Source organism: Chaetodon trifascialis, chromosome 8 (genome assembly GCF_039877785.1).
Source record: "Chaetodon trifascialis isolate fChaTrf1 chromosome 8, fChaTrf1.hap1, whole genome shotgun sequence".
In the NCBI taxonomy this organism is placed as follows: Eukaryota; Metazoa; Chordata; class Actinopteri; order Chaetodontiformes; family Chaetodontidae; genus Chaetodon; species Chaetodon trifascialis.
Window position 1 is genome coordinate 10942857 of NC_092063.1, and position 19691 is coordinate 10962547.

The window sequence follows — 19691 nt, forward strand, 5'->3', positions numbered from 1 at the left end:
CCAATATTGGCAGAATGAGCATCTATTCTACATAAAACGTACAAGGAAGAAGAGAACAAATGGAACAAACTCAGACTTATGAGACTTATAGGTAACAGGGGTTAGGGTTAAGGATAGGGTTAGCAAAATATTCCATTATAACTTAATTTTGATTCTTATTATTTTATATATCTTTTGGTGGGAACGTTTGTGCTTTCATGGGGACAATGTGATCCTTTTTAATGTTCTCAATCATAAACTCACAACTGAGAGATTCACAGATTTTTCTCAGTTTTCTTTAACATCTGCACAGTCTGCTGGGGCAGACATCTGCTTAATATTGTGCCAGTCATTCCTGTGAAAAATGATATTTCAGTGCAGAGATGTCTGCCAAAATAGACAAAGATTTAGAAATAGTTTCCTTTTCACTGTCTCCCTGCTTTTCTGAGGTGTTTCTGGAGCGAGCGACGGGAGGAATCTTCAGCAGGAAGCTAAACACTTCAGCAGTTTCGCACATTGTAGAGCTTTGAATCTGTGCAGCATAACCAGACCAAAGGAACCTCAACAGGTTAAATTCCACACTCCAGTGCATAGCATGGAGTAAGAAAAGGTAACAGGAGAACCATAAATCAAAAGTGTTGCAGGGTGTTTCTCAAAGGTTTTGTTCATCCATCGGTCAATATATCTACCATGGCTGTCTGAGCTCTCTTGGGTCTGATATATACGTATTTGGAGACTCTTCCACTTATGAGTCTATGCAAACTGTGAAGCTGTGTGTTTTTCTTTCACACTGACCTGTAAATGAAGAGTAAACAAAGCAGGGTAAATGGTGCGTAGTCCACACACAGGTGAGAAGGACTCTGCAAACCAACCGTCCAAACAAAGAGGCCATTTCAAACACTGGTCTCTTCCTTCTCTTCCCTCTCAAGGCAGCTTTTAAAATCAGCCACAGTCACTCATAAGTCATGCTGGGGCAACCCATGTAACCATTGTCATCTTACTGATAACATGGCAATTAGAAAAGATAAAATTGTGATCCAAGCAGCAAAATCTGAAATAATTTCAACAGAAGCACAGCGGTCAGTGCTTGCAGAGGCAAAGGAAAGTTGCACAGTGCTTTTCCATAGAGTTCAACTTTGGGGAACTTTGATGCACAAAACTGACGGATGTTGCACCAGCCACGCTTTCCTGTTTGTTTCCATTTTACCATTAACAACATTAGCTACCATCAATGTTAGCTCCTGCATATATGAAAGTACCAGGCCAGCACAAGAAGAATCGGAGGGACAATCCCCTGTCTTCGTCACACACTATTTTCATGCACTTGCACACACACGACATGCAATTGGTGAAACTTGTCCTCCGCATTTATCCCATCCTGGTTGTACTTCTTCCGCGGCAGACCAGGAGCGGTGGGCTGCCATCCGACCAGCGCCTGGGGACCCAGTTCCTGTTCATCACCATTGGTCAGGTGGTGATCTTCTTGCATGTTTTTAGTGGGGTTTTTTTAAGAAGGAAACCCCAGGTGAACACGGGGAGAACATGCAAATTAATTTTGCTGTGCCACTCTCTGATATAACAAGGCACCAACAACTGAGAACAAACTAAAAAGATGTTCCTGGAAGGAGGTAAACATTATGACTATTATTATTAGTAGTTTGCTTTTGTGATTTTGTTTTTGTCTAAAAGTGCATCTGGAGGAAGCCATGGAGGTAATTTAAAACATAACATTATAGCTGAAAAATTGACAAAAGTCATCAATTTACAAGAATCGAGTCTCCATTACAATAAAGGTTTACAGACATTTTTTTCTTTAGGGCTCAAAAAACATTAACTCACACACTGATCAAACATGGACGCTCTCTTATTAAAGAAACTGAATTGATAATTCCCAGGGCAAACCTTCTGAAAGACACAGGAGGCAGTTATGCATGAATTCAAGAACTACATGGAAATGCGGACATAAGCAGGGGGTCGGAGTGTGGATCGCAACTGAAGCTGCGGCTGGGATTTTTAATGACTGACCGCGGTGAGGCAAGGAGGAGGTCCATTGTGTCCAGATCTGCAGCGTCTTAGCTGGCCGCAGCCACAGCCATGCACATGGCACTGCACACTGGGGCAGCGCTTTGATGTAAAGCTGCTCCCAGAGCAGATGGAGACAGAAAAGGAGAGGGTAAAGGAATAAAATCGTTAAGGGATTAAAGAGACAAAAACTGGATGGAGACTGAGCAGAAAGGGGACAGACCAGGAGAGGGGGTGACGAACAGAGCTAAAGAATTACGCAACAGAGCTTTTCTTGTTCTCTGAATCTGATTTGAATTTGTGTGTTTATTTGTGTGTTTGTATTTCTGTATGTGTGAGAAAGAGGAAACGGTAGAAAGAGGCAAAGAAAGCATATTAGCGGTCTGCCCCCTGTAGTGCAGAGCAGCCGGCCTGCAGTTGGGGTGGGATATGCAAATACAGGCTGTCTGTCTGCCTGCCCCTTCAGAGGCAGTAGAGCAGCACGCTGCTTCTTGCACACACACCCTCACTCATGCAGAGTGCAGAGGACTTGGGAGGGTCGAGCCCAGTCAGCAGGTCTCACACACGCTTGCGTGTGTGTATATGGAGCTGAAACTTTCCTAAAGACTCACTCACACACTCTTCCCTCCTTCTTTCCTCTGTCCTGCTCTCCTCTTTCTCCTTTCCCCTCCTCCAGCACACCTTTGTGTTGTTTTCCTTGCCCCCTCTTCCTCTCCCCTCCCTCTTCAGCCTCACTAGTTTTCCCTCTGCTCTGTCCTATGTGCTCAGAGTGCGGTTAGTGTGCGAACTGGAAGTGTACTGGGCGAGATGCTGCTGATACTACAGCTGTTTGGGCTCCATGTCTCCTTCAGGGCCCACTGAAGAAGACAAGACTGCACGTGAGCCAGGGAGCTTCAGCACAACACTCTGAGAAAGACAACCAACCAGTTGTATTTTGAAGACTCTGGATTTTGCATTTTTCAAGACTGGAATTATTTAAGTTTTTAAAGACTTAGAGAAAAAAGAAATAACAATGAGGACCAAGTTGTGTCAACTGGTTGCACAGTTCTTTCTCTTAGGAGTGTTGCAATCTGTGGTGGACAGTAAAGGAACTTTTTATGGAGGTCAGGTCAACCCTTTCTATGGAAACAGATACAACCTGTACAAGGCTGGACTCAACCCTCACCATTCACCAAACAAGCCTATGACCCGTCACAAGTAAGTGCAATGTTTTGGACATGCCTCAATCACCAATGCATGTTTTATTTCCCTTTCCACTCTGCCGGGTATTGAATTCAAAAATCATTCCAAGTTAGCCAGAGCACTTGCAAGCAAGATCCACATGTCACCAGCAAGTTGCAGAAATATGGTTTTAGTTATGGCATTGGCTTGGTAACAGATCCCTGAATTGACTCTCTGTTTCTCTATTACTCACCATCCTTTTCTGTGGTTCACACCTAAAACCATCTGTGGCTGGGGATAAACATTATAGAGCAACAATGACATGCGGCGTTATGAAAACAAAGCCATCATTATGGTCTTTATAGTGCAGCGAGGGGGGTGCTGAGTTGATGACAAGAGTATTGATCCCTCGCAGTGTGTGTGTGTGTGTGTGTGTGTGTGTGTGTGTGTGTGTCTGTTTGTGTGTGTGGTGGAAGGGGGGTTCAATTAGAGGCAAGACTTGCAGTACAGCTGGGCACCCGTTGCCCGATGGGAGTGGTACAACTAATCTCCAATCAGTAATAAAGCAATAAGACGGGGGTCTCAACTGAGTTTGCATTGAAATTGCTATTGGAAAAAAATGTTGTTGTTTTTTTTTTTCAATCTAACTCTTCTAGTTTCAACAAGAAGTGGTGGTGGATCCTCTTCTGTTTTTAATCAGTGGTGTGTGTCATGTATGTAAATACACTGCGCTGATACTGTCAGGACCACACGAGTGGAGAGGAATAAAATTTTCTACGCATGCTGTTTGAAAGCCATGAAGCTGTGGGACGAAACATTCGGATATATTTTGCCTGGATAGAGAAGGTTGATGTTTGGCCTGCAGGGCTCTTTCGGTTTTTCCTCCCTTTCTCGTCTCTTTTGCTTGGCTTCCCCTGAGAGCTGTTATGTCTTTGGACAGCTCCCCAGCTACCTGCTGCTTCACTCAAACTGCCACAGAGCACTGCTGATAGCCCAGCCCTGCTTAGTCTGCCATGTACGCTCACCTCCAGGGAACACCTCTCCAGCTGCCCTCACCCTGAGTGCAACAACCACATTCTCCCTCCACCTTTAACTTCCTCACTTAAGAATATAACCTCCATCATCTCTTTCCTTACCTCCATTTCCAGGCAGCTTGTCATTTTATGTTCAGTCTCCCAACGCTTAAGACAAGAGCACCACTTGCAACGTCACTGCCACACGTAATCAGTGTTAACAGCAAAAGTAATTTGCTACATTACCCATTAGATTAGATTAGATTAGATTAGATTAGATTAGATTAGATTAGATTAGATTAGATTAGATTAGATTCAACTTTATTGTCATTGCACAGAGAAGAAGTACTGAGACAATACAATGCAGTTTAGCATCTAACCAGAGGTGCAAAAAGCAGTACAATGCAGAATGATGTACATATGTCCATAGGTATATGAATAACAGTGAAGGACATGAATATGAATATGTTAAGATAAATACAATATGGACAGTGTTAACAGTGTGAAATGAATACAGATGTATACTGCATGTGCAGCTGTTGGCAAATGCAGGTATAAGTGTAGATATTCAGTGCAGGTGTAAGAATGAGTAACGTTAGTATAGCATAGACAGCAGTATGAATATAAATACACTGTAGGGTAGATATATACAATATGGAAAGTGGTGTAATATGTATTGGTGTGTGGGAACATATAGCTAAGCGTATGTGAGGATGTGTCACTCAGCACAGCTCTGTTAGAGGTGCCTTTAAACAACTGCACACTCACACGTCTCATTTACTGTATTGTTTAACATGTGTGGACACATACATTTTTGAGGTATTTACCCATCAACAGCTAGCTTAACAGAAGTCCCGTTCTCATAGTGAGGTTACAGGTTTCGCACACCCTCCAGCTCTGGATATAACCACGTGAATCCTAATTGTAGGCTTACCAGTGTTGCTAATGTGAGCAAGAACACACTAAATGTAAATTTGACCACTTTGGAGTCACCAAGAGAGTTACCTTCAAACTGTCTGAGTAACTGAGCGTAATTTGGATAACAGAGTCATTAAGTTACTGAGTTTCAAATTGTAATCCGTACACTACATGTCTCTGAAAAAAGTAATTACAATACTGTAACACATCACTCCGCAATGACAAACGGCACTCATGATCATATTTTTAATATCATTCTCGTGTCCCCGATACTTAATTCTACTGATTAATCTTAATCTTTAGCCTATTTTTGTCTTATATTTCATCTTTCAAATCCTATTAATGTGTGTATGTGTGTGTGTGTGTGTGTGTGTGTGTGTGTGTGTGTGTGTGTGTTTTATTGCCTTGTGTTTAATTTCCTAATTCCATAGATGAAAAGTGGCCAACTTTGCCTTGCAGTCAAAAGGTGCAAAACAAAAGAAATTGCCTTGACTTTGCCTTTGCTACATGGCTCGCATCTTATTTTGCCTCATATTTCCTTATGATTCTTTAAACTTCACTGCTCGTGCTGAAGGCATTTGTGCCAAATACACTTCCAAGCTTGAATCCACGATCGATAGATCCGTCAGACATTACTAACTGATCAGACAGTCAGTAGTTTGCTGTTGCTGGTAATATTCCCCCACATGTTTCTGTGTCCAACTATAGTGTTGATACAAGAGCTGCTGTCCCACCTTGGACACAGTGGGCCCTGGGGACATGTCACTGTCAGACCACCAGCACAGATATAGGAGTTCAGTCGTTGTCGGGCTGACTGGTCAGTGGAAATAGAGACTTAAAAATAACTCACGTGCAATGACGTGTGTGTGTATAAATATATATGCATGGGAGTATGTGTATTTTTGTGAAGGATTTCAACTCGTGCTTTTACAGCTTGTAAATACAAACTGGTTTCTGACTGACCACACAGTCACATGGACAAAACATGCCTGTTTTTTGTGAGATATTTAAAAATTCTCAGCTGTTGGTGCACCACAGAAATTTTTTTTCTTCGCGTTGAGTTATTATCTGTATTTTGGCAGCAAAGCAAGTGATGTGATTTCACAGTCACTCCTTTCACTGAGTGCAACCACTTGCTACAGTGAGAAAATATATAGCCCTCTAGTCACTGACTGTGGCCAGATACGCTCACAAGCCATTTTTTGCAAGTCCAACACAAGTCTCAAGTCTCAAGTCTTTGACAGGCAGGTCTAAGTCAAGTGTCAGGCATTTGGTCACAAATCCAAGTCAAGTCTCAAGTCTCCTTTGGTTGTAATGAGCGTTCAGTCATCTGCTGCATGCCAATCGATCTGCTTAGAGGACTGCATAACTATATCTAAGGAATTCAAAGCATGTACTGTATTATCATCACTCCTTAGTGTACAGTATTAGCATTCATTTTGTTTGGTACATGATCACTTTAGACAGGCTTTTTGCGATGCAATAGGGAAGAAAACACAGAATGCAGGCTTTCCTTTAAAGTTAAGAGCTGTTTGGAGCAGATAGTGGCAGTGGAACCTGGTTGATTAAGTTACTTGACCATTTTTATAGTCATGGGAAAGTGAGCACTTTATGCAAATAAGCGTGGCAAGCAAACATGCTCTAACTCATCTTTCAAAATACTCACCAAAAGCCAATCTGATCAAGTTCACCGGCTTTAGCTATGTAGCTAGCAGCAAGCTAATGTTAGCTGATGCTAAGCTTAGCATTAACTTTCACATTCCCAAGTGACTGACCTATCTGGGTGAGTTTTCAGGTGCCTGATAAAGTTTGATGCAGTCGATCCAGCGTCCTTTATTCTGATATCGCAGATATTGCCTTTGTGTTTATCAGTTGGTATGCTCAGGCTGTTCACGTAAAACTATAACTGTATGATCTCTCACATCTCACAAGTACCTCTCACCATTTTGTATTTTAACATAAAATGCACAACAGGTGAAACATAATGCACAGGTCATATACCCATCACTGGGAAATGGCTTTTGTGTAAATCAATTAGGATCCCAGCAGATGCCACGTCTTCACTGATCAGATTAGAGACATATCCGAAGGCTTTCCGATGATGTATGGGACAGAGATCAAGGGGGAAAGGTCACTGAGTTGGTAGAGGTTAGAGGTGATGGGTTGCTGTTGTAAGTTTGTCCTGAGTGTCCAGTGGAGGACAAGAATGGAGCCAGTCTCCTGCTAAGGGTCACGTTGGCTGGGCAGTAAATTCCCAAGCCCTTTACCAACACATATTTATCTAACTTAACTGCTTTCACTGACCTTTCTGCTATGTTTGGGATTTCTATGTAAACACACAGTGAACGTGGATTATACCATTTAAAATGCTAATGCATTATTTCAACTGTGATAGTTGAAATGATTATATGGTGTTATTGGTGTGGGATAAAAAAAAAATAATAATAATAATCAGACAAAAAAAAAAAAAAATATATATATATATATATATATATATATATTTTTTTTTTTTTTTTTTTTTTTCTGATCAATACAATAAATTCTGTTATCAAATTAATTGCCTCTGATGGTTTTTCAAGACTGTTAAAATAAGATTTTTAAAGAAATAATTTGACAGATATTGGTCTCCTTATCAAACTCTCGGGAAGAAACCAATGCATATTTCCTAAGATATCAAACTATTCCTTTAAATTTTTGCCATACATGTGTGAAGAGACCCGCTTTAATTTCTCAAATGGCATCGCTTTACCAGTCGATCTACGTTGCAACCCTTACCTAAGGTCAGCTTTGGGTAATATCTGAAAGGATGAGATCATGGATACAAGCAGCCAAAATTGTTAGCCGTTGGCAGCTGACAGACATCTGGAGGGAGCTCTGAGTAGAGCCAGAGCCACAGCTTCATCATGTCAGAAGGAGCCAGTTGAGGTGGTTCGGGCATCTAATCCAGATGCCTACTGAAAGACTTTCTTTGGAGGTTTTCCTATAAGTCAAAGGAGACCCTGGGGTAGACCCAAAACATGGAGGCTATATATACTGTATTCCATCTGGCTTGTGAATGCCTCAGGATCCCACAGGAGGAGCTGGAAAATGTTGCTGAGGAGAGAGGAGTCTAGACTACCTTGCTCAGACTGCTGCACTGTGACCCGTTCTCAGATAAGCAGCAGAAAATGGATGGATGGATGGATGGATGGATGGATGGATGGATGGATGGATGGATGGATGGATGGATGGATGGATGGATTTATTGATAAAGGGTTTTAATATAGTGGGAATCGGTTCATTGCAGCTAACACCATTTCATATGTGGTTTTTCATTAATTTTCCATATCATGACATACATATAGAGAGTCATAACCCTGGTTACTTTTTTAAAGAACTACTGCCCTTATATGCAGCGAGCCGTGCAGCACACTGTTGAGAAAGGCTCTGTTCCAAGGCTGGTTTTTTGGTTATTAGCAATTTTACAAATATCAATGGGATTTTAAATGAGGCTTTCTTACTTCTGGAACAAAGCCTGGAAGTTCTGGTTTCACTTTGGCTCTCTATAAATATTACATAGTGCCTGTCATTAGCAGAAAATTTTTTTTTAGTGTTTATTTGTTTTAACCATATTGCCCAGTCCTGGTTTCAAGCTGCCTGGTGATTCACCTGATCGTCTTACTTATGAGACTTTTGGTCTCCAACTTTCGCATTGCTGCTGATTTAATCCCCAACCATAAACACTACACTGAGCCTAACAAATCTAACAATTCCATTTGAATACGCTTTTATTTCCAAAACACAGAGAGCTATTCTTACTCGAAGGAGATTATATGCTTTGGGAAATGCCTGAGGATAAGTCACTGGTGTGTTTTTTACTGGTGTTTGAGCCTCTTACTGTACTCCAACATAAAAATACAACACAACAACATAAAGAACACATGACTGTCCAACAATAAAACACCTTATTAGTTTAACATTTTAACAGCAAAATTGTAAAAATGGAAAGAGTTTCCATATCTACGTGCTTTTATTGCTGTAGTAACAATTAGAGGCTGGTAGCCAACATTTAAGCGCATGTAAAAATCCTGGTCTGCCTTTTAGCTGTAATAACCAGAGCTGGCAGTGAATGACAATATAATCCCCTCGCTCCTAGAGTTTGGAGTATCACATCTTTCCTTAACCCTAATCAGTAGCCACAAGAGCAGCGTCAATCAACCCTTCACCTTGGGGCTGCCAAGACCTGCCAGTTGGCTAGAAATAAGTTTCATTAAAAGCATATATGGAAAGAGATGGGCCCTGGAGGAGAGTTGTTAGCCCATAGACACGGTTGTTAAAGGTCTTATTAAAGATTGCACGGTTCTCTATGTGGTCTGCTCCACTCATAAATCTGTCAGAGGCAACAGTGGCCCAGGTTCAAACAGTCAGGAACCCTGCAGGTGATGGAGCGGTTAGTAATGAGGAAGGTGAGGCCTTTAGTGCCACAGCATCAAAACTACGGAGGCAGTGGAGGGAAAAGTGGCAGGTTAGAGGGCCCGAGATGTCAGGGTCAGGATGAGGCAACACAGAGGGGCTTCGTGAAAAACCGAAAGGGGAAGAAAAAACAGTATTAGAAACAGAGGCAAGAGCAGCACTGGTATGCTTAGATAAGTAAACAGAGATTACCTACAGTTAGTAGATTTTGCAGAAAAAAGGAGCAGAGCGTTATGAGAAAAAAGTGGGATTGAAAGGTGAGTTGTTTTGGGCCCAGCAAAGGGTGGAGGTCTGGCAGTAATAATATTTGCCGAAAACGCTCCACGTGAGAATCTGAGATGGGAATTCTCCTTTCCCCCTGGGAGGCTGTGAGGCGATTTAGGAACTGTAATGTTATACTGGAAATATTTACAGTGGGACCAGACTAGCAGTCAAAAAATGACATGCTGCAATGACAGAAAAAAGACAATATTTTGGCGTTAAAAGGGGGAAGTGTGTTAGGAGAGAGAGGGGGAAAGTGAGGCAAGAGAAATAGTAAGCGTGGCTATCCTGTCATGGTGAAAGGAGGCGAAGAATGTTTTGATATTGTTTGGGGAGGAAGAGAGCAAGATCAGGTGACGATGGGAGGCGCACATGAGAGTTTAATACTCTGATGAATTTGAATCAGTGTGGAGTCATTTGGGGTTGGGTGGTTCAGTAAGGGTGTGGATCAAATGGAAACATTTCTTTTTAATATTTTGGGTGTTTTTGTGTTGTTTACAGTGGGGTTCAGCTTGTAAGACTCTTGTAACACACAAAATAATTTTTTTTAAATGAAATATGTGTCATTCTACAATACAATTTCCAGCAACCACAGAGTACAGTAAAATGCAGGAAGCCAATTTACATTTTTTTGGCCCAAACAGCTTTTTAGTGGCTCTGTACAATGAAAGAGTGAAACAGGCAATGAGTAATGTTTGACTCCAGACCTGGGTAAATTAGTATGAGCATCCTTCGAGGTTTAATTGTGTTTTAAACTGCATGCCAGACGAGTGGAATGTAATCACATTAGATACATTAGATGAGGTTGGTAAGTTCAGTCAAAGAGAGCAAGCTAATCAGTAGCTGTTAGAGATTTTAGCTGTGCTGGCAGCGCGGCTCCATGCAGGGACGGCAGCGTCAGTTGATCTGCTGGTCAGTCCACTTTGGTCTAAGCTTAAATATCTCACAAATTATTGAATGGATCGCAATGAAATTTGGTGCTGACATTTATTTATGATGAATCCTAACAACTTTGGTGGCGCTGACATTTCCTCTATCTACCACAAGGTTGACATTTTTGGTTTTCAGTGAAACAGCTTTAGGACTTTTGGATGGATGACACTTAATGATGACTAAGTTGATGACCAAATACCGAATAATTAGCAAATGTTAGCGTGCAATATTTTAAGATAATGAATGTCATTATACCTGCTAAACATCATCATTTTAACAATGTTAGCATTAGCTCACAGAGCAGCCACCTGGGCTGTCAGATCTTGTTATGATTTATTATAGGTTGGTGATTTCCTGTTCCTCATGTCCCTCATGCCTTTGCTCTTGCTGCCCCAAAGCTTAGGAATAGTTCTTCTGTCCTTGATTTACATCCTAAAGTCTTATTTGAAAGCTTGGTCAGATCAAGCTCCACAATATCATGATGCACATACATATTTTGAAAATATGTTATATTTTTATTGTTACTAATAATTCTAATTATTGCAAATGCAGTTACCTTTGCAGTCTTATGGTGTGTTTCCCAATGCTAGCTGTTTGTAAATGCGAGTCATAAATAAAGTTCATTTGACCGACACGACTTTTACTGTCTGGCACTAACTGGCTTATCCTGTGTGGCCAACCTTTCCCATCTGTCAGCAACGAGTGCTAGAACAAACATCACAAAGTATTTATACTTTTTAAAAGCAGTCACCTTGTGCCGCATTGGTTGAGGGATGAGGTGTGAAAATAACTCGGAGAGTGTCAGAACTCCCCTCTCTCCTTTTCTCCCTCCTCCCTATATTCCTCCCTCCTGAGGTGTCCAGACTAGTGTTGTCTCCTCACACACACAAGATGGCAAAACACTTACCTATACTCTCACCTACCCTGCAGCAGGTGCACATATATTCAGACATATACAACGGCTGAAAACAGCCCCTTTCTTCTCACATACAGTATGACCACTTACACATCTTAGGCTCGTAATTCTGGCGATAAAGCTTGTGTAATCCTCATCCCACAGAGCTATGTGGTCTCTGTGGATGTGAGATAAAAGGGCCAAGAACTTCATTGTGTGTGTATGATTTGTGCATGTGTGTGAGTGTCTGTGTAGCTCACACAGACTATCACTATCTCTCAAGCTGAAACTCAACATTCCTCCTATGAAGAGCTGATTTTACACAGCAGAGGAGGTGACCTGTGGTTGCCCTGACCAACACGCAGAGGGACAGGATTTATCTCAGCACTCAACTTTGATTCTCACAAAGCCAGAACCCCTCTGTCTGAAAGACACTGAGGATAAAATATCACACACAGGCCCAAATGACATTGACAGATCTGTGAAAACAGGCAAAGAGCAGACTGGGGGACAGAGAGGCAGTAACAGAGACCAGGCGAAAGGTTGGGGGAGGTTTTTTCATGCCTTTTACATCTGGATTCATGCACTTTTCAGGCGATGTGTGTGTGTCTGAAGGTCATTGGCTCCAATCCCAGATGTGCACCTGACAAACAAATCGGTGAACATGGTCACTTTTCACACCACTGATGAGCTCTGTATGTAATGTCAGAGGGGTCACAAACAAACTGTACCGCATACACAGAGATACTCATGCACTCCGCTGTCCATCAACTGTCAAACAGTCCTTGTGGCTTTTCCTAGCTTTCTCTCTCACACACACACACAAAAAGTCATAAAGCTCCTTGTTGCAATCGATAAATCTGTCATTTATGAGGAGGAAGTCATACCCATTTAACACTACTGAAGTTTTACAATGTAATACTTAAACCACTCACTATAGTGCTGATAGTCTCTGGGTGACAGTATTGACAGACTTTCTTTACTCCGGGAATCTCTGTTACCATCACCATGTGAATGTGATCTTATACAAATATATTTGTGCCAAAAATGAAGACAAATGTAATTTATTTTGGCACTGTGTGTTTTCTGTGAGTAGCAGATGAGAGCAGTGGGAGTGACCAGTGTTAACCCCCCCACCCCCATAGGAATAGTGAGGAAAAGAGCCTGCAGGTGGGGTGCTAGCGGGAAGAAAATGCATGAAAGCAAATTAGTTGCAGGATTGTAACTTCTGAGCAGGGAAATAGTTCATGAGTTTGTCAGTAGGTTTCATGAGAGAGAAAATGTGCCAGAAATTATGATTCAGCTCAATTTTCGTTGGCAGGTTAAACTCACTGTCTCCATTTCATAAAAAAACACCATGTGATACATAAAAACAATCTTTCCGGCCAAGATTTCTTTGTTTTTTTTACCCCCAAAAAATCTCCTGCAGCAACCGGTAAACTGCCTGTGTGAGTTTAAAGAGCTTTAAGAACTCCCATCATACCACATCAGTTCAGGTCGTAACCGCCACTTCCTTAACAACGCATGACCTAGCAGCAGGTTGTCAGGCTGGTATAAAAGAAGGTCTGTCATCCTGGCTCCTGCCCTTTTCCTTCCACCGCTATTAACATATGTCAACACAGGGAGAGTGGTGATACACACACAAACGCTGTCAACACAGTCAGCGATTTGCAGAAAGCAGCAGCAGTGCAGCGGTTTCTCATAGATTCTGACAGACTGTTCTGCGTGTTCGCCCTCTGAACCTGTTAACTTGGCGTATGGACCCTCTTGGTCCCACCCTGCTCCTCCAAACACTTCTATTTGTCCTGAAACAGCTGTGGAGCAACATTAAGTACCGCATGTGTTGCTAAATGCTCCCCTCTGAGTGCAAGAAATGCTTCACATGTGAGCCTAAAGAGCGCAGATCATCGTTTCCTGTGTTGCACGGGGGCCCGGGGAACATTAGGCAGTTGCTGTAGCTGCACTGGTGAAGAAGTGAGAGAAGGAGAGAGAAGGTTCAGCTTGATGCAACAACTGCTAAAAGTAGTTATAGTGCAGTTATTACGGTATGTGTTGGATTCTGGACATGTCTGAGCACTTTTGGGATTGAAAATAGTCTCAGCAGTATTTCTTGTTTTGTTGTCTGCGTAAATGATTTGAGCTCAGAGTTAATAATTGTAACCCAATGAACATGTCAATAATAAGTGTGTTTTGAATTGGAAGGGAAGTCACTGAATTACCATTTTGAAAAAGAGTGGAAAAAAAAAAAAAGGCAATCCATCCAGACAAAGCTCAGCAAATATCCTCTGCCATCATTCTGCCTAATGCCAGAGGTATCCATAAATTTGTGTTTTTTAATATTAAACAGCCAAACATCACTCAGTATGTTCTTTATTCTTTATTCAGATCCCCAGTTGCTTCTGCAAAGTGGTCTATAGTCTACCTGGGGTCCATGCAAAACAAGAACTACAAGAAGACAGAAATCAGAGTCATATAGTGCCAACAAAAAAACACAAGCCAAATACAAAGACTTCACCCACTTTACACATGAAAGTGCAAACAGTAGCAACCTGCAGTGAAGACAAGAAAAACTGGCACACACCCGCAGCACCATAAATAAACGCAAACAAACAAAAAAATGTTCCAAAAACAGCTGCAACAAAATAGCTTTTTGAACAAGGATCTGTTTTTAATCTGTTGGCAATTGGCTGAAAGCATATTCCAGGCAGAGGAACATCTATAAAAAACAGTTCTCATCATGCAGTTTGTTCATGGACCAGATGACCAGTACTCACTGGGTGCATCCTATACCCATGACAAAAACCAGAATATGCCAGTTTACCACTAAAGAAGTGTGGTGTACCATTCTGCATAGCAGTCTGCTGAGCAGCATAAAAAAGGGCCATAAAACAGAATAGAGGACAGACAGAAGAATCAAACAAGTAAGCAGTGCAGTAAAGCTTTCACACAGACTGAAGTGGAGGGAGGCTTCGCACTTTAATCACATATTTGTCAGGAAGAAATAATCTCATCGACCAGCTGGAGGTGGAGCAGCAGCAACAGCGCTTTAAAGGGAAATATCACTGAATGGGATTAAGTGTTGTTTGAGCAACTGTTTTCTTAAAGTGATAAAAGTTATTCTGAGAAAGGAAATTACACATTCTTCAAATCATGAGTTTAAATGTTAAATTTACACTCTGGGATTTACTGATACAACCTCACATGGTCTGGTATGACCAGTAGCTTATGCTGACTAATGTTAGCTAAATTGAGGTAGATATTTCTGTGTAACTGACATTAATGAGTGAGTGGGCCAATGGGATGACTGTTCTTCAATTGTGCTACTGTCACACGACATTTTAACATTTATTTTATCATCGTCACTTGTCACCACAGTCATTGGTGTTCAGCAAAAACTGTGTACACTGAGATTGACAGGAAGAGAGCAAAACAAGGCCCGCTCTCATCTCAATATGATGAGTATTGCGTTGATTTATCAGTGCTGCGTCTTTGCTGTCCCCACAGAAACCACTGTGCCTATGTGGTCCAGAAGAACATCTCCTGCACCATGCAGGATGGAGTGGCTACCTACGTGAAGGCCGAGTACACCACCAAGTGCATCTGGGGTCAGAAGTGTCCTGTTGTCATGTACGTTTTTAAACACAAGAATGCAAGAAATGAAACAGTTCAAGTTACACCTCAAAATTTTAACAGTTCAGCCCTAAGGAGTTTGGTTGTGAAGTTTAAAATGTGGAATTATTACTTACTTATGACACATTCAGGAAGCTGCAGGATGTAAAACAATGTCGAATATACTCTAAATCAATGCTGCCCTCTAGTGTTGAAATGATGTGCCGTCTGTGCGGGTCCTCGCTGCCGGCACATCTGTGTTTGTAGTCAGAGTTCTTCCACAGAGAAATGCCACTGGGGAAAAATTGTGTTTATTCAGTTCTAATAAAATATAGAAGATTGTTTCAAAGTTCAAATGACACCGGCTACTGTGAGCTCCATATCTTTTTCTGCCTATTACAAATGCTGAAGAGCCCCTATTTTATTTTTTATTCTGGGTATTTTTGCCTTACCTTTATGAAATTATAAAAGTAAAACAAAAAAAAAAATCTCAATAGTGCAATTTATGAAGCGTGATACTAATTAAAGTCTAATTTAACCTTAACTTTATCTGCAGCGGGTGTGTGTGCATCTGTGGAACCATGCTCATGCATGTGGAGCATGTGGACAGGCGCTGAGGTTTACAAAATCACTGTGTGAGAGCTAGCCTTCCTTATGGGGACAGAATGCAACCCCCATGATATAAATCCTTAAATTTTAGGGTGAAGATTTGGTTTAAGGTTAGGGTAAGTCTATGTTTACTTTGAGTGATGGTCAGGGATAGGGTTGGACAAGAAATGATTAAGGGTTAGAGTTAGGAATTAATGTAAATCTATTTAATGTCATCTGAAGTGATGGACACACAACTCTCTCTCTCTCTCTCTCTCTCTCTCTCTCTCTCTCTCTCTCTCTCTCTCTCTCTCTCTCTCTCTCTTTGTGTGTGTGTGTGTGTAAGAGAGAGAAAGAGTTTGATCCATAATCATAAGGAAAATCACTTTAAACAGGATAACACTGAAGTTGGGTGCTAACCCTGGTTCAATCCTCTGATGCCACATCATTTATGTTACACTTTATCTTAATCTCCTAGTCTCCCTCTAATCCATGTCCCACTGAGATCAACTTCATCCTTTTATCTCTGCTATGCACCTCCCATCTTCCCACCCTGGCTCTGTGTCCTTAATTAGTAAAAGCACTCGCAGCCCCTCTGATAGGACGTGTGATGTGACATACTCTTAACCTCTGACAGTACACATGTTTCCTGTCATATTTCCTTCAGGTACAGGACATTCTACAAGCCAAAGTACAAGGTGGGTTATAAAACAGTGACCGAGCTGGAGTGGAGATGTTGTCCCGGCTACTCTGGAGAAAACTGCTATGATGGACCCACATCGCTGCCTGATGTCATACCACCTTTCAAGGGTGCAGCTATGCCCCATCGCCCAGGGGTGAAGGGCTTCCCCCATGGACCTAGACCCCCCACAGACCAGAGGCCAGGAGGAGCCCAGCTGGAGCCTGGCAAACCATACCCCGGTGTGCCTGACCACAGAACAATACCCACAGGACAGCTGCCTGCTGGGAATGGAAGACCAAACTATGGTGAGAACAAAGATCAACCAATTAAAACCCCAGGATTTTAACTTTCTCTGCTGCTGTGTGTGCATCTGAGCAAGCACATATTTTCTCTTTCTCCCTTTCGAATACATTTATACATCATTCTTTCTTCAGTGCCAGCACTGTGTAAAAAAAAATCTGTTTAATTCTTGGAAATACAGGAAACAGATTTGGGATTTCAGGAGTGACTGGTGAACGTTTGGACCGTATGGAGGAGGACCTGCGTCGCCTCACTCAGGGTTTGGACACTCTGAACGGCGTGGTGGCTGGCCTTGAGGATCGACTGCGCACATCGCTGCGGGAAGACACCAACAAAATCATTGTGTCTCTGCTGCCCAACCCTCCCCGTGTGCCTGACTCTACAGTGGGATTTGGGGTGATCCCAGATGGGACTCCCGATGGACTGGAAGGAGGAGAAAGCTTCACTGGCATTGGAGATTTAGCAGGGAGGGTGACAGAAGTGAGGGACGAGCTGCGAGCCAAAACACACATCATAGAGGAGATTCAGGTACTGCGCCGCTATGCTTGTGCAAAGATCAGGTTACACAGTACCTGTACAGATTGATTAGACTTCAGTTATCCCTCTCCTTCCTTCATTAAATGCTACCTTTTCCCTCTTCTCATCTGTATGTGCTCTCAGGGGATGGTCCTGGGTCATGATGGCCAGCTGAAGAAGCTGTTGGAAGGAGCTAGAGGCAGGCCCATCCCTGGCCCCAGCTCTACGGCTCATCTGGATGACATCCTGGATGTCAAGCTGGCTGGAATGCGGGCTGAGCTTTTGGATGGCTTTGAGCGCCGGCTGACCAGTCTGGAGACCCACTGTGACTCAAAGATTGGGGAGGTGCAGCAGCAGTGCCATAGGGATCACATTGATGGTCAGGAGCAGATGCAGCAGTCTCTGGAAGGAAGAGAGACCGGGCTCAGGGAGGAGTTGGGCTCTTTGCAGGCTCAGATTCAGGGCCTAACTCTTACTGAGAGCTGCTGTGGACAGGTGTGTGACTGTAACGTGATCAGCATGTACATCCAATTTGTAAAGTGAACGGTTCTTAAACAAAATTTTTGATGTAGGGAAAACTCCTCAAGAACAGTGTGACCACACCAAAATTTAAACAGAAGGTTTAAAGAATAGTTTAACATTTTGGCTAGTGTGCTGATTTGCTTTCTTGCCAGTAGTTGATGTCTGTGAGATAAATATGAAGCTCCAGCCTGGTGACAATTAGCTCAACTTGGCATAAAGACTGGAAACAAGACTCGAAGCCTGGCTCTCTTCAAAGGTAACAAAATTCCCCAACCAGCATTACATCAGCAGCAGTGACTATGCGCCCTTCTCAGAAGTAGTCCCACTTTTTCCCTTTGTTTTGTTGGGAATAAACAAACAAGATATCACATGTTGATTGGTCAGCTTTAGAGATGTGGGTGGATGGATTTTGTTTCCTTTGGAGAGAGGCAGGCCAGCTCTGTAAGTGTTTCCTCCTGTTCCCAGTCTTTAAGCTAAGCTAAGCTAACCAGGTTCCTGGGTGAGGCTTCATATTCATTGCACAAATATGAGCCGAGTATTGACCTTCCTTTAATTAAATAGTGTACATTTCAGGCTACTGTATGCCACACTGTAATGTGTAACCACACATACTGTATAATTGGACATTTTCATGCATTACCAATGAACTAACAAGTTATTGATTATTGCAGGTGAACAGTCTGTCCCAGCGTGTGCTGCTGCTGGAGGAGTCAGTTAAAGGTTTGACAGAGTCTCAGAGACAGCTCCAGACTGCCCTCACTGACCAGAGCATACACGTGGAGACACTGATTGAGACCCGTCTGGTGGACATAGAGGGCCGCCTAAATGCCACAGAGGGTGGACCTGATGGAGTAGGAGGGCTCCCTGGTGGTCTGGATGGCTTCAAGACCATGCTGGAGGACAAGCTGAAGACCCTGGAGGAGAGAGTGTTTGTGGCCGTTGAGGAGCTGAGTAACGCCACTGCTCCGGCACTCCTGGAAGGTCAGGTGGTCCCAGCGCTGGAGACAGAGATCGAGTCTGTGAGGAGGAGAGTGGAGGGAGACCTGGATGGCATTCAGAAGCAGTTAATAGACTTGGAGCTCCTCTGCACTTCTTCCTGCTCACCCTCTACACCACCAGCAGGAGGCGTCAGTGTCACTGAAGTAGAGGAAGAGTGTGAAGGGATGGAGAAGAAGATGACCAACCGCCTGGACACCCATTCTAACCAACTGGACCGCCTAAACAACACCCTGCAGAATCTGCTCTTCCGTATCGCCCAGGAGGACACAGAGGACATCGTCCAGGGAGAGATCACCCTGCTGAAGGTCAACATCAACTCGGTGAACCGCACTCTGAAGGGCCTGAAGGACTCTATTAGCTTAATTGCAAGTGAAGTGGGCCATGCTAACAACACCTGGGAGCAGAAAGAGCACCAGCTAGTCAACCAGGTGCAAGGAATCACCAAACTAGTGGGCCACCAAGCCGCCCTCCTGGGGGCCGGGGAGAGGCGGCTGGCCCAGCTGAAGGGAGAACTAGTGACTTTGAGGAGACAGCTGTCCGGGGAGCTGCAGGGCTGCCGGAGTACAGCAATAGAAGTACAGAAGGGGGTGAAGGATGTTAATAGCAGGGTGAGCCAGGTAGAAGGCCAATGCAGCAGCCTGGGGGAACTGGCAGAGCAGCTGGAGAGGATCAGGGCAGAGCTTGAGAGACACTCAGACTCCTACCTGGCCCAGGTAAATGGCACCCTGGCCATCCATTCAGAACAGCTAGCTGAGCTGAAAGGGGAGGTCAAAGACTGTGCGGCGAAGGGAGCAGCCAATCAAAAAGGAGACCAGTAGCAGCTGAGCTACAGATTTTTTTT

General features: G+C 43.0%; 1 protein-coding gene across 1 annotated transcript; it reads left to right on the plus strand.

Annotated features, from left to right (window-relative positions):
* The first annotated feature begins 2701 nt into the window (after positions 1-2701).
* On the plus strand, positions 2702-19691 carry emilin3b (elastin microfibril interfacer 3b). Its single transcript, XM_070968899.1, has 6 exons — positions 2702-3198; positions 15139-15261; positions 16499-16818; positions 16995-17341; positions 17474-17824; positions 18523-19691. Exons 1-6 carry the CDS (start codon positions 3014-3016, stop codon positions 19666-19668), a joined length of 2472 nt encoding a protein of 823 aa, XP_070825000.1. The 5' UTR covers positions 2702-3013; the 3' UTR covers positions 19669-19691.

Coding starts and splice junctions, on each gene's coding strand:
- emilin3b (XM_070968899.1), top strand. CDS start 3,014: ATGAGGACCAAGTTGTGTCAACTGGTTGCACAGTTCTTTCTCTTAGGA. Junction 16,819..16,994: donor GAATGGAAGACCAAACTATG/GTGAGAACAAAG, acceptor TTGGAAATACAG/GAAACAGATTTGGGATTTCA. Junction 17,825..18,522: donor CTGAGAGCTGCTGTGGACAG/GTGTGTGACTGT, acceptor TGATTATTGCAG/GTGAACAGTCTGTCCCAGCG.